The 14,781-nt window shown below is 39.8% G+C and overlaps 3 protein-coding genes across 5 annotated transcripts; 2 read left to right on the top strand and 1 right to left on the bottom strand.

Annotated features, from left to right (window-relative positions):
- The first annotated feature begins 817 nt into the window (after positions 1 to 817).
- On the top strand, positions 818 to 3,929 carry LOC124337572 (aromatic-L-amino-acid decarboxylase-like). Its single transcript, XM_046791603.1, has 11 exons — positions 818 to 1,025; positions 1,364 to 1,484; positions 1,549 to 1,662; positions 1,741 to 1,860; positions 1,934 to 2,063; positions 2,133 to 2,281; positions 2,346 to 2,460; positions 2,518 to 2,635; positions 2,710 to 2,800; positions 2,874 to 3,074; positions 3,140 to 3,929. Exons 1-11 carry the CDS (start codon positions 946 to 948, stop codon positions 3,347 to 3,349), a joined length of 1,449 nt encoding a protein of 482 aa, XP_046647559.1. The 5' UTR covers positions 818 to 945; the 3' UTR covers positions 3,350 to 3,929.
- On the top strand, positions 3,786 to 6,111 carry LOC124337570 (protein lethal(2)denticleless-like). 3 transcript variants are annotated; one of them, XM_046791601.1, is made up of 9 exons: positions 3,786 to 3,928; positions 3,990 to 4,101; positions 4,185 to 4,409; positions 4,469 to 4,576; positions 4,635 to 4,761; positions 4,832 to 4,869; positions 4,935 to 5,102; positions 5,171 to 5,373; positions 5,430 to 6,111. In XM_046791601.1, the coding sequence occupies exons 2-9, from the start codon at positions 4,044 to 4,046 to the stop codon at positions 6,021 to 6,023; spliced, it is 1,521 nt and encodes a 506-aa protein (XP_046647557.1). In that variant the 5' UTR covers positions 3,786 to 3,928; positions 3,990 to 4,043; the 3' UTR covers positions 6,024 to 6,111. The 3 variants fall into 3 exon arrangements, with proteins under 3 accessions (XP_046647557.1, XP_046647558.1, XP_046647556.1); XM_046791602.1 differs by having other exon boundaries at positions 3,990 to 4,409; positions 5,171 to 5,303; positions 5,350 to 5,373; positions 5,430 to 5,590; XM_046791600.1 differs by having other exon boundaries at positions 3,990 to 4,409.
- On the bottom strand, positions 6,015 to 14,475 carry LOC124337569 (DNA polymerase epsilon catalytic subunit A-like). Its single transcript, XM_046791598.1, has 23 exons — positions 14,278 to 14,475; positions 14,088 to 14,217; positions 13,812 to 14,030; positions 13,516 to 13,739; positions 13,215 to 13,455; positions 12,296 to 13,147; positions 11,972 to 12,222; positions 11,653 to 11,887; positions 11,158 to 11,590; positions 10,794 to 11,099; positions 10,461 to 10,730; positions 10,091 to 10,398; positions 9,320 to 9,960; positions 9,164 to 9,251; positions 8,856 to 9,095; positions 8,686 to 8,778; positions 7,940 to 8,626; positions 7,731 to 7,878; positions 7,617 to 7,663; positions 7,251 to 7,560; positions 6,555 to 7,179; positions 6,356 to 6,488; positions 6,015 to 6,291 (listed from the first exon to the last, which is right to left on the bottom strand). The coding sequence occupies exons 1-23, from the start codon at positions 14,337 to 14,339 to the stop codon at positions 6,109 to 6,111; spliced, it is 6,726 nt and encodes a 2,241-aa protein (XP_046647554.1). The 5' UTR covers positions 14,340 to 14,475; the 3' UTR covers positions 6,015 to 6,108.
- Between the last annotated feature and the right edge of the window lie 306 nt (positions 14,476 to 14,781).

The raw sequence follows: 14,781 nt of genomic DNA, 5'->3' as shown, positions 1-14,781 counted from the left end.
CTTTTGGTGTGATCTTTATTTACTCAGACAGACTGCATTTGAAGAGAAAAAAAAAGCCTTACAATGACGGAGAACTTATATACCGTTATGTCAGATATACAAAACAAATTGATTTTCACCTTCACGTTACATCGTTTGCACGACGACCCCGCTGTCTCTCGTACTATAAGTGGTAGGGCCTACCCTTTTTAACAGTGTACTAAACAAGGGACAGCGTCTGGTTGAATAAGGATTCTAGCAGCTTGATAGATGGCAAATCCGTTGCTATTCTCTCATTCTCGATACTATCCTCTGTTTGATTAGCCATCAAGGTGAACTCAAGATCCCATCGCCATCCAAAAAGCCGTTGAATTAATGACTTTCACCGTCCGATCGCTTCGAGCTGAAAGCTTCTTTTTATGTACATTGGAACCATCGATCCCGATCGCTTTGTTATTGAATCGCTTGGTTATTATTCCATACTGCACAGCATTTCGCATTCAATCCATTGAGATGAACTCCCACCTAATTTCATCAATTTTGATTGTATTCTAAACATATCCTGTAGCTTATACGCTATCGCTTCCCTCTTTTCAGCATGAAAATGTACAGACATGCGCGCATCCGCTCTCTTTCCCTCATTACTTTAGCAAAATGTCAGAGTAAGACGAAGCTCGGGCGATGGCGAAATATCGTCTGTTGCAGACTTCAGATATATCGATATCGGTATCTATATTATATAGACGTATCTATGTAAAAAACAGTTGCTTTCTATTTGGTGGTTCATTTTATTATCACTAGATGACGTTTTAATAGTTTCTAGAGATAAGAGATATATTGGCATATCCGCATATCGCCATCACTAAGCTCGGCACTTTCTCCCTTTCACGACAACATCGTCTCGGGCCTGTATCTATTCGAATTTGAAATCAATTACTAGTTGTTTTTTTGTTGTTTACTTGAAAAATGGATGCGCAACAGTTTCGCTCCGCTGCTCACGAGATGATTGACTTCATCATCGACTATCTGGAAAATATCCGCAGCAGGTTAGTCGCATTTTTGTTGATTAGAGGAATCACGCGGTCTCACTAGCAGAATAAGTATGAAATATGATATGGTGATGTACATTTCTCAAGGGAAGCAAGTGTTATATTCACGTCTGTGGCAAAAGGAGTAGGGGAAGAGTCCCGCCTTCCCTTATTATATTTTTTCATCTCCCCCTCTAGTGTGTTGATGAAACTAATGAAATAAGACAGTCTGATTCATTGTCCAATTAACTGGGGATCTCTTTTGGGCTGAATTATTGGCGAGCTTAATATGCAATAATGAAGTAGGAAAAGAATAATACGTGGGCTTGTGTCGTTGATGAAATATTATCATGTAGGCGTGTCCTACCGACGGTCCAACCCGGCTACATTCGGGATATGATACCCGCAACCGCACCAGAACAAGGGGAGCCATGGCAAGCAATTTTCCAAGATGTTGAACGAGTTATTATGCCTGGGGTAGGCTAATTAATCACTGATTAAATAGATGAGATATTTTACTTGTAACATATTTTGTTTTTAGGTAACTCACTGGCACTCTCCTCATTTCCACGCCTATTATCCTACTGGCAATTCTTGGCCGGCTATTTTAGCTGATATTTTGAGTGACGCTATTGGTTGCCTTGGCTTTTCTTGGGTAACCAACATTCAATTCAATTTATCCGTTAATTATTTAATAAAAGTTTTAATGTAATACTGAAATAACGGGGAACAGATTGCGGGTCCTGCTTGTACTGACCTAGAAGTTGTCATGATGGACTGGTTGGGACAACTACTCGGTATTCCTTCTCAATTTCTCGCCTGTTCGGGAGGGACCGGAGGCGGCGTGATTCAAGTAATCCTAGTTCCTTTTACTATAACTTTAAAGCGCTTTAAAGTTATTTAAAGTAATTTAATTTTTTCCAAAGGGAACGGCTAGTGAGGCAACCCTTGTGGCTCTCTTGGCAGCAAAAGCGAAGGCCATCAATTGTTTGAAAGCAATGGATCCAGAAGTCGATGAAAGCCAAATTGTCGGTCGATTGCTTGCTTACTCTTCAGGTATTCAAAATGTTTTTTTGCTGTAGTTCAGTATGATATCTATCATTGTTAAACACGCGTATCTTCTAGATCAATCGCATTCTTCGGTGGAAAGAGCTGGAATTCTGGCCGGCGTTCGGGTTCGTCTTCTTCAGAGCGACGAACTTTTCCGTCTGCGAGGAGAAACTCTGAAATTGGCAATGGAAGAAGATAGAGCTAAAGGATTAATCCCGTTCTTTGTATACGACATTCAACCTAATGAAAATAATTAAATAAAAAACACAGAAATATGTGGAAACGTAGGTTACGGCAACTTTGGGTACAACACCTTCTTGCGCTTTCGACGACCTGTCCGAGATCGGCCCAGTCTGTCATCAGTTTGAAAACATTTGGCTACACGTTGATGCCGCCTATGCTGGTAAAAATCTAATAAAAATTCTAGTTTAATCTCTTCAACATTTTTCTAACTGTACAGGCTCAGCTTTCATTTGCGATGAATACCGCCACCATTTGAATGGTTTAGAGTTGGCCGATTCGTTTAACTTCAACCCGCACAAATGGCTTTTAGTCAATTTTGACTGCTCTGCTATGTGGTAATAAACTAGGCTAGAGTTCAAACACAAATTTTAAGAGACTACTATGACATAATATCAATTGTTACTGATAGGTTGAAAAATGCAAATGATGTGGTAGACCCTTTTAAAATCGATCCTCTCTACTTGAAAAGTGATCGACAGGGACAATCACCGGATTACCGGGTAGAGATTATAATCAATTTTATGCCTATACAGTAGATCGAAAGAAAGTTTACACCTATGCGTTATCATGCAGCATTGGCAAATTCCCTTCGGGAGGCGATTTCGTTCACTGAAACTCTGGTTTGTGATGCGTACTTACGGCGCAGAGGGACTGCGAGCTCACATTCGCCGTCAGGTCAAACTGGCCTGTGAATTCCACCAACTGGTGGTCAACGACGATCGCTTTGAGGTTCCAGTTCCTCCTGCCTTGGGTCTTGTTTGCTTCCGGATGAAGGTATTGGACCTAAGAAATCGATTTAGACAAATAATTGTTATTCAATCAATTATGTGCACTCATAGGGAGAAAATAGTTTGAACGAAACATTACTAAAAATAATCAACGATGCGGGAAGGATACACATGGTGCCGGCTAAGCTTCGTGGACAATTCGTTCTTCGAATGGCTGTTTGTTCTCGTTACACCGAATCACGCGACATAGTTTTTGCTTGGCAGGAACTTAAAAGTCACGCCGATGCTCTCACGGGTCAGCAGCAACTGTTGAAAAACTGAACTTAATCTGTTTAAGATTGTTGGAATAGGAGCAGTCATTTATCAAATCTTTCTGGCAGCATAAAACACAAGTGAATAGATAGAATAAGTTTGTTAAGATTACTTCATCCAGATGATTGTATTTAGATCAACACTCGAATGAATAATTCAACGACTGTTCAAAATAGAAGGGAATACAATAGACTTGGCTAAAACGTCCGAAATTGCCAGTTTTTTTTTATCGAAAAAAAATTTGGACAAGAATTGCCGAATTGGTAATTGTTCCATGATTGTTTTTGTATAGATGTTTTTCACTCGAGGCGGAGTCTACAGCTCTGGATTTTTCGAGCATTCGAATTTTCGGAATCAGAATGGTATTTTTTATCTGGCAACGTTCACTTGTGATGTCTTTCATTCTTCAGTATTATTTTCGCGCTGTTTTCAGAGTAGAGGTAGTTAAAGAAAATAGAATCCATTCAATTAATGTTACGAAGCACGCGTACATTATTTTGTTTTATTTTTATTTTTTATCATTGCAAACTTTTTAACGTTAAAAAATGATTTCTTCTCTTATCAATCGACAATATGGAAGTTCAACAGGTAGGAAAAGTCACGGAAATCAAAAATTTTTACGTGTTTCAAGTTTCCTCTTATCTTTCAGGAAAAGAGGAATTTTCGATTGATTTCCTTTTAACCAAGCTTCAGTGTCATCAGGATGATGAATACCCTGGGATTTTCTCAACCTCAAATTCTGCTCCAAGTTCTGATTTACTGTATGCTTGTAAATTTTCTCAGTCACCTGGCTTTGAACACATAGTGGCCCTTGCCAATGAAGATGGAAAAATTGCATTTCAAGACACCAATGTCGTTGGAAAAGCAAGACCTGTTCATGGTACCCAGGCACATGAAAATGCAATATTTGATCTTTGTTGGGCCCCTTCATCTTGGCAAATAGTTACTGCTAGTGGTGACCAGACCTCAATACTCTTTGACATTGGCAGAAGCTCAATTAGTCCCATTTCCATCTTTCGAGGCCATACTGCTAGCATAAAGTCTGTTGATTTTTCCCCAACCAATTCATGTAAGTTTTATTGAATTAGTCTTTTTAGTTCTAGTGATTACTAATCCATTGTTATTTAGCTCTCTTTGCTAGTGGTTCTCGTGATGGTGCTATAATGGTTTGGGATACACGGGGCAGTATTCATTTAAAAGCTGAAAATGTTATTAAAAATGCCCATCCTGTTCAAGGTAAACTTTTATGCCTGTTGTAATCTTGATTTTATAATTATTTTTATTGTTTGTTCAGCTTTTACAGAGGTAAAGACATCACGTACTAAAAAGAGGACTACTCCCAGCACTAGTGGTGTTAGCAGTGTTACTTCTGTCCTGTTCCAGAATGATTATACTCTTTTGAGTGCAGGAGCAGCAGATGGGTATAGTACTTTTAGACTAAAACAGTTCTGGTGTGTTAGATAATTTATTTACATTTTCAAATATATTTAGAAACATTCATGTTTGGGACCTCAGGAAAAATTATACAGGTAAATTATATTGCTAATTATTTAATGTTGTCACACCAACAAATGTAAAAATGACTTTTTTATAGTTTACAAAGGTGATCCGTTACCTAAGACATCAATTCCCTATGGATGGCTCACATGTCGAAGCGGAATAGCCAGTCTTTCCTTAGACCCTGGAAAAACTCTCTTATACGCCGCTGCAATGGACGATGTTATTTACGAATTTAATGTTGCATCTTATGATGAAAATCCAGGTAAGAAACTGAATCCTGTCAAATTGTCAAATTATTCTTATTTATTTTTTGGGGGTTTATTCCTGTAGTTGGTGTTTATGGCGGGCATGAACAGCACTCATTTTACATCAAATCCTGTTTAAGCGGGGATGGCAAATACCTAATTAGTGGATCCAGTGACGATCACGCATACGTCTGGAAAGTCGGCGCAGGTCCTCGGCCACTCCTCAAGCTAGATGGTCATGGTGCGGAAGTTACGTGCGTCGCTTGGTCTTCTAACAATGTTCCAAAAGTATGCCGACTTATTTTTGTGTAAGATGAATTCAACTTCAATTGTTATATTTTTAGGTTTTAACATGTGCTGATGACGTTCGTCACCGAATTTGGAGGATTAACACCACTGAAGAAACCAACGATGCGGACAATATCAGAGAGATAAGAGGACATGCTTATAAACTTGATGCTCAAACTCCTATTCCGAAATCTTGCGAAGAAGCTTTGGTTAGGATTAAAAAGAAAGTCAATGTAGTGCCAGCTTTAGGATGCAAAACCCCAAAGTCTATCCTAAAGGTTAATCAAAATACTCGTATGCTGGATCGAACTCCTGATATCCTCGCCAACAGCAGCCGTTCATCAAATGAACAATTGTTAATCGGCACGCCACGAATTGTACTGTCACCATTAACAAGTATCAACGAGCTGACTCCAAACCAAAGTGGGAATAATAGCAATATCAACCGAGCCGCCGCTTCTCGTCGACTTGAAATGGACCGGACAGATTATTCTTCACCTACTAGAGATCTTCCCAACTACGTGGCTGACGGTGTTTCACCCCACAGTAAAATCCGTTCAAGCACAAAGAGAAAAAAGTTGGATTGGTTGACCGATCTTAGCCGGAAGATAACACCGAACTCTCAAAATAAAATGCGAAGGATAAAATAAATGCCACTGAACAATCAGATTTTTTCCAAATCTTGTAATTTACGGAATGCCTTTTTTTTACATAAATAAAGAACCACGTTTACTTTTACTTGATCGACTTTTGATTCATTTTCAACAATTGCTCTACGGTTTCATGAAGTAGCGTGAGACCAAATTTCTTGCTGACGCGCTCAAAAATCGACAAAGTCTGCAACAAGCCCGTAGAAGATTGTAATAGCTGAAATTCGCCGGCGCACGAGCAAAACTGAGATAAGTTTTCTCGTTTTATCTAAATTTTGGAATTTGTCACATTAAATGATGTAAATACAAAATCGAAGAAATCAGCAACGTACCTGTTTACACTTCTTGCACTGTAGATCCTGCAATACAAAGCTCATGGTTTTGCGGTTGACGACATCCAGCAGCATAGATTCAATCTCGCTACTGTCATAGCTCGATTTACAAAGCGGACATTGCCACGTAGGTCTTTAAAAATGTATACATGTTAAGTTGAAAACAAAACTATTTTCCTATTATTTAAGACAAACTTACATTCCACGATCTTCTGACTCGTGCGGATCTCTGCATAAATCAATATCTCGGCAATGATTGCAGGTAGGACAGATAACTTCGGGTAAAACGTATGACAGGCACGAATCCTTCCAATCAGCTTCTTGACTGAATTCCCCTACTCCAATAAGTTTGAGGAGATTCCTTCTCAGTCGAGTGACTTCATCGACAATGTTGACATCCAGCTGAAACACGCGACAAACAGCTTTAACGAATTCAAGAGAAGGATTGCTCAATCCATTTTCGGTTCCGTGGTGTCCTTGAAGCTGTTTGTGAAGTTTTTGAACAACGCGGAACAAATGCTGGGCGATTTCCTGGTCAACCAGCTCACGCGTGAATTCTTTAAGCGAATCTGGAGTAGGGCCAACTTTACTACGCTGCGTTTGTGAAGAACGGATTCGTCGCACTGGAGTTGCACCGGGTATGCGATCACCGTATGTTTCGGCCAAGTGGTCGTGAATGGCCGAAATATAAGTGGCAATCACAGTGTTGAAATATTCTTGACAGGGCGGCTCTTCGGGGAAGTATTTAACAACATCCCAGTTCATTTCGACAGCAGTGCTTTCTTCTTCTTCGTCCTCGACAAAACTGCGGTCTTCGTTATTTTCTGAAAAGGGAAAAATTACGATCAATGCGAATTGTCTCGTCGACACAATAAAACCAATATTAATAACCAACCTTCATTTTCCTTTTCTGAATCCGATTTTCCTTTTACTCCGCCGTAATTGGCAGGATCGAGCCACACGAGTAGCTGCCAACAATGTTGAACGTTGAGTTCGAGACTGCGAAAAAGTTCTTTCTGATGTAAACTTGCACAAACAAAGCTAACATATGACAAAGCGTCAGGAATGCGTCGCTTTTTAGTGCCTAGAACGATACGGCCGAAATCGGCGTAGACGACCGTTGCTCCAAGTCTTTGAAATTCGGCCAACAGTTGAACAAAGTACTTGCGCATGAGGTTTTGCAGCATACGGCGCAATGCAGGGTCCTGATATAATTCAGATGTTATTTAGATATTAATACATAGATAATAAGCATGCTTACATAGAGCAAGGCAGTGGGGCTGCGCAGCCATCTGTAGAAGTGGATAACTGTTGGAAAAAGAAGTTGCCATTTTATTGATGTTGTACATTATAAATTTGTGACAAATACGTTTACCTTGAAAGTCAGCGAAGACATTGCGATGTACGGAAATATCTCGAAGCCAAGATGCTACTACTGACTTGAGAACTCGAAAGACTGTCACGCACATGGCTGATTCGCTGTAACTGCTAAGTTCTGCAGTATGATTATCATTGAGCATGTCCTAAAAAATATTTTAAATGAAAGAGAGCAATATTTAAAAAATAAAAAATTCAATAACCCACCTTTAGCGATACTTGGGGAACATCGAAAGCAGTGCTTGAGCTTGTGCCTTCAACGTCCAAGACTTGATGTGACTGAAGTAGAGTAGTAACGGCTAACGCATCCACGTCCATCTCGACACAGACATTGGTGTATACTCCGGGGTTGTTGACGACTAGTGTAGTTGTGGCATCTTCAATTTCCGTTACAAGCCGATTGTCATCAGCCTCTTTGCCACCCAGATCAGGTCTTTCAGTCGGTGAACACCAAAGAATACAATTATTTCGAATTAAATGGCGGGCGAAGAAGAGGTCGGCACCGAAAAGATTGGCATCGGAGGGCAAATTTCCAATAGGAATGTGGAAGTAGCGACACTGTTCCAGATTAGCGTCGAGGACAGTGCGTAAACGCAGGAAATGACGCAAGCAAACTTTTGAGCCCACTCTCTGCCAGTCGAGCACATTGTATAATCCGTCGGGATCAGTACTATGGATGGGAACTAGCGGGAATTCGTTAAGTGTTTGAATTTGCGATGCAGTCGCATGAAGATCTTGGGGAGACTGAATAGCCACAAAAGTTGGTCCTCGTTTCTCATCTTTGTACGTTTGCAGTAAACGATTCATTTGACGATAGACTTGGCGAATATCTGTCTCCACTTGAATTGAAAATGAATAATCCCTAGCGGGCACGGAACTCTCGACAACGTCAGCCTAATCGTGAAAGTGGAAGTTAAAATAATAACACAAATTACGATATATGAATAGCATACCTGCGATAGCTTTTTAAGCCGCTCCTCATTATAAAGATTAACTAAATTCGGCATTTGGTTGGTCCGCACAGTGTCAACGACAAAAAAATTGACCTAAGAAGTAAAAATAAATCAATAGATAGATAAACAAAAAAAAAAACTGTCGCTATTATTATTTTTTTAATACTGACCTTTTTGGCTGGTGGAGAAAATAGCACCAACATGACTTTATTTCCACTTTTGTAATGGTAGATGTATAGATACTTGAGTGTTTCAATTCCCGATTCTAAATACGGATGGTGCGCCAACGTTTTGAACGACAACTGCGACAGGCTGAAACTTTCGGTATCTCCGGTGGGTGTGTAACGCTGACTCCGATCGACGGCACAAACACATCCGAGCTGGACTAGCACACGAAAATCAAGTGGCACCTGGAAAAAAAAACGTGAAAATTAAACAAATTTTTTTCGTTGGAACTCAAACAAGTGCGTTTTCAAACCTGGGTTTCATAAATTCCAGCGTTGTCTGAAGTGGACAGATCAGCCATTAACTGATTGAAATTTTGCTGGTAAACTTCTTCGGGAACGCTGAATATCATATAAAGAGTAAATAGATTAATACTTATTTGAGTGAGAATTATAATTTTACTATTTACCTGTATTCGTACAGATTATAGACACGGTGAGAGCGAGGAAGTATCCGATTAACTTTTCGCCAGACAGCTGACTCACTACTAGCTTCTTTTTCCAAAGGTTTCTTCTTATTCAAATAAAAAATACGCGGCACAGTTAACCGAATTTGATGAAGTTCGTTTCCAACCAACGCCCACAATCGAAACATGCCCGGCTGTGATGTTTCCATCACCTGCAAAATTTGCCACATGGATGACAAAAGGGTTTGTTGCGCACGTCGCAAGAATCCACCCAAATTGGTTCTTAAAACTCCAGCTCCAGAATTTCCTCCAAAAGTTGAGACGGAAGCTGATCCAGTGTTGCTGTTTTGTTCTCTACCTCGACGGGCTGCTCGCTGTTTCAACTGAATAGCCCACTTCTTTTTGTGATAGCGAATCCAAATTTCACGCTCTTCTCCAGGTTTACCCATCGGTGGTGGAGGACCGAGGATTTCTCGCCAATTCTTATCCAATTCATTAGCTGACTCGCTGGTGCCTCGTTTCCTTTTCGAAGTCACAGTTGGTCGATTGTTTTCGGTATTTTTGCTTCCACCCAAATCTTCTATGTCACCCACTTCTCCCAAATCTTGTGAGTTGGAATCGCCACCAACTGGCTTGATGGACACCTGAAATAAAAATTATTATAATGGTAAAAAAATCTTTGCCGCGAAACGTTTTTGGCTTAATCTCATTATTCACTTAATTCAACGATTCATTTAAACATTTCTTTTGTGACTTAAATTAAATCGCTCGCACCTTAAAAATTTCATTGATCCGTCGCTGCTTTAAAACGTCATTTTTTTCTAGCATTCGCTTGTGAAGCCAATCCGGATGTTGGACCCTTGGTACAGGGTTAGCCACGCCTTGCAAGGCGGCAGGAATAGTAATGATTTTTTGGATACAACCTCCAAGACGTTCGATGTAATAATTCCAATCTAAAATTGTGCGAATGTCAAAATCCGTCATGGAATTGTCTTTTAACCATTTTTTCAAATAATGGCGTTTAACACTGGGCTCAGATTGAAAAATTGCCAACGGAATAGCTCTGTCCGTAACAGGGGCACCTGCAAACAATGGAAATGTAAAAAGTTCTCATCATTTGTTGTCCAGTAACAACTTAGCATACCTTCTGGTTTCTTTGAAATGATGAAGCGACAACTTAACCCAGCATCTTTTACCATCTGATCACCCAAAAATTCTGCCAAACGTTTAGCTGTGCTGATGGATGTTGATTTTTGACCACCATATTCTTCTAATTTACGTGACATTGATCGATTCTCGGTAATCAGCTCAAATAGCTCGGAATCAGGGAGGTTTTCGGCTTTTGAATATAACACATCAAGCCAGTAATCTGCAATTTTAGCCACAGCCTGGTAGCATGTTTCCAGAGTATCACCTGAAAACAAAAACAATTTCATTACATTTCAGATATTTTTTTCTTTGGCAAATGTTCTCTTACCTTTGAGAAACGCTTCAAACACAGACGATTGGAAAATCTTGATGAGCTGAAGTTCTCCACGACGTTTCACTTCGAATCCTTTTAATTCGGCAAGACTGCCGTCAAAGTTGAAAACGGCGTATCGTTTCTTTAACTTTTTGCCTTCTTCTTTCGACGCAGGTAAAATCATCGCTAGATACGGACCGTCAACTTCGAAAAAAATCGAGTTTTCGTCACGCTGGACGTAGCTCAAAGTTTCTGGGTCCACCAACTCGTGATACTGGTTGTTTGTAAAGGCATCTTTCACCATCACATTCAATACAGCTCCTAAAGACACGTAATATTAATCAATTGAAATGTTTTTGTCTTTGATTGTAGCCATTACCTGGATAGGATATCGTAATCTTGGGTTTCTTGAGACTTGAGGTCTTGATCACGTAGTTTTCCGGAAAAGATGACGGTAACATACACCAAATACCATCTGTGTCCAGTTCAAGCGGTCGACCAACTTGTTCGATTAGCTCTCGAGCTTTCCGGATAATGCCAGCGCCAGTGTGACACACAATTCCAGCCATCTCCATACTGTGCCAACGGGCGCCTTTTCGCATGACGTAACCGTAGAAGGAGTTCAAAATACACTTGTGAGCAAGCTGTAGGGAATCGTAAAGCACTTCACGATTTTTAGCCGATTTAATTTCTCCGGCATCCCCAAGCGCAATTGCTTCGGCGATTTGCTTCTTGGCAGTCTTATTCAGATTTTTATATTCATATCGTCGATCACGGAAGGCTCGAACGGTGTCAACATAAAAGCTGTTTTCCTACTCCAAAAACAATTGATTATTAAGTATCGGTATTGAAACGCTACGTTAAAGTTATGAACCTTTTGACAAACTGTTTGTTGTCTCTCTTCAGTGCGCGTTACACGAACTTTCTTGTATGCTTTGCGGCAGTATTCGGACAAACGCTGCTTCTCTTTGGCCGACTGCTCTTCGCGGGGAAGCTGATGGAAAGCTCGTGTAGGCATACCAGGGATGACAGGTGGAAACTTTTCATTTTCCAACTGCTGCTGGATTCGTTGAAACTCACCCCGAGTAGCTGGCATGAAATCACCACGCCTAATAATAAATGATCATTTAAAAAAATAGTATTCTCATTAAAATTTAGTTGCCAGTCAGTTTCCGCTAAAAAAATGATCTTACCACATCCATGACATGTTACGTTGACACTGGGCTTCAGGCTGATTGAAATCACAGGATGCACAGACGCTTTCGTCTACCATTGCCGAAGGTTGGAGACGATTTGTCAAGATGATATTGGGATACATAGCGCCGACATCCAAGTGATAAATTACAGGTAACTCGATTCGGTTTGGTGCATCTCGAAGACTGCAAAGTTTTTCTTTTATGTCGTCTATAACTTCATCCAGATTGGTGACCTCCTCAATAGGAACCTATCGATAGAAAACCATGTTAATATTATGCAAAAATCTGTCATGAAAGAAGTGAAATTGTTCAGATACGTACGTGTTCTTCCTCTTCGACTGCATGCTTAATGGTACGCTCAATTCCTTCAATAAGGGAATCAAAGGCTTGAGGGATTAATCGGAATCGACAAGGGATGTCTGAGCGGAAAACACCTGACTCTAGAGCTTCGACATGGCCACCGACATAGGTTTCTGTGTCGAGAAGATGGCCGTCATCAGTCCAGTTTTGAAGCAAAGAAACTTGTTTGTTCGGGAAAATGATGTTGGCACGAAAGGCTTCTACCATCAAAAGTGATTCACACAATGTGCCCGATCCCTTTCGCAACACTTCGTCCGGCTCCATTGGAATGATGGTACACAAAGCAAAGATGAAGGGATGAACGTATTTCATGTAAAGATAATACGTGGCAACAGCATCAGAAACCGAATAATTGGCCATAACTTGAGGCTGTTCTGCTGCCATGCGGCACATATCTTCTGGATCCAATTCCACTGGATCGTAGCGCAACTTGGCCTTTGCTACGGCTTTCAAGTTTTGTGAACCAACGGGTAAGTAGGAATCACGTTTAACCCAATTGAAGCAATCCATATGAATCGAAGGGCGGCAACTGTAAACACCTTCCTTGTCACGCTCCCAGCCAGTCATTTTAGCTACATTCATGTCATGGAAAGTGGCACGAGCTTCAACAAAGGACCAATCGAAGAAGTCGCCGTTGTAAGTGACGATGATGTGAGGCTTTACTTCGATGACATGGTCCAGGAATCGCTGAATGAGGGAAACTTCATTTGGCTCATTGAAAATGATAAAGGGTCCTTCAAATTCAGGTTTAGGTGTGTACTCAAAATCTTCAACGTCGGCTGCAACAATCTCTCGGTTAGTTATCAAGTAACCCTAGGAGCAAATGTAAAAAGGTTAATACAAAAACCAAATCCCAAATTTAATTTTTGTTATAGGCTACCTGTCCATCTATCATGTAAGAAATCATAAAAATTTGATCAGTTGCGGGATCAGGAAACTTCAAGGGTAATTTTGTGGTTTCGATATCAAAAGCTAGTACAATTGTGTCAGGGGTATCGATGATATCTTCACGGCGAGTGATTGAAATTGTTTCGGATCCTTTAAATTTAATTGCGTACCACAACCCAACACAAATGTTCATGTCAATTGAAACGCGGATATGGTACGGAACATCATATTCTCTATTTAAATTTAAAATAAATGTAATTGGAGAACGGAAGCTTATGCTTAAATTATAATACCGAATGTCTATGATGTTATCCATTGTATCTCCCACTTTCTTGTCTGATTCTTCTTGCGCTGCTTCGTTTTGAAACTTTGCCATCATTTCCGAATAAGCTGAATTAGTTTGAGAGCTGTTTTTCCGGGCGTGAGGCATTATTTCTTTTCTCACTTTCATCAGATCCGTCACAGACAAAAATGACAGTTTCAAATAGGTCTGCTTCAAACCAACCAAGTGGTTTGACTGATAAATTAAATAAAAACCATTAAAACAAATTGGAAAAGAAAAAAATATGATTAATGTGATATGGCTCACCAAATCCAAGTCCTCCTTAGAGCACTGCTCTATACTAGCAATGATTCCAGCATATTTTTTACCAAGAAAGCTAGAAACTTCTTGAATGCATTCTTTCTTTGGCAAAATGTAAAAGTAAGGTTTGAAAGGAAGTGAGGCTTTGAAACGTGAACCATCCTCTTGCACAAAATAGTAATCAACGGCACTGATTAGCTGTTGAGCAGCATCAAATATCTCAGTCTAGAAATAAAATGTGATTTATTACATCAAACATGGAGGCAATATATTGAGTAATACTGTGTGCATGTTGACAAGGTATCCAATTTTTTCCCCTGATTCTTTAGGTGTGAAAAATCCATATTTCTCGTCAATAGCTTTGTTTTCATTTACTCTTGTTATGCGAGATTCAGCCAAATCTTCTTTCCCACTAAAACATAAAATTTATATTACTATATTATATTTTAAAAATATATGTAGTTACTATTACCCTGCACTTTTCTCTTTGCTGCTCTTATCTGCCCTATACTTTCCAGTATTTTGGTACACCATTTTCACAATTAAACGAAAATATAGCCATCTACCAACAGCTCCTTTTTTGAGGGGACTTTAGGTGCACTGGTCACGCTCGTAAACTAGAAAATCTTTCTAAAGACAAAACAATAGCCACGACCATTGATTGGATCAAGCAGTCTAGCTCTAGCAGAAAGCTTTTTGCAGAAAGAGAAAGATTTGCCGCCTTTTCCGAACCCCAAAGCTGTTGCCAAATAGTAATAATTGAAGTGCGGATAAAAAATTCGAAAAAACGGAAATGCCGGAAAAAGTGGAGACGTGGATAAAGAAACTAGACTGCTATAGACAATTGATTCCCTAAAATTGGAATTCAATTATTTTTCTGAAAATTTAAACGATTTATTATCAGTAGGGTCAGAGCTATAGAATACTCTATAGTATATAGTATTATCTATAGCATTCTATAGCTCTGGTAGGGTTT

Source organism: Daphnia pulicaria, chromosome 4 (genome assembly GCF_021234035.1).
Source record: "Daphnia pulicaria isolate SC F1-1A chromosome 4, SC_F0-13Bv2, whole genome shotgun sequence".
Taxonomy (NCBI): Eukaryota; Metazoa; Arthropoda; class Branchiopoda; order Diplostraca; family Daphniidae; genus Daphnia; species Daphnia pulicaria.
Note: the sequence above shows the minus strand (reverse complement) of the source record. Positions and strands in the feature narration are given on the sequence as shown.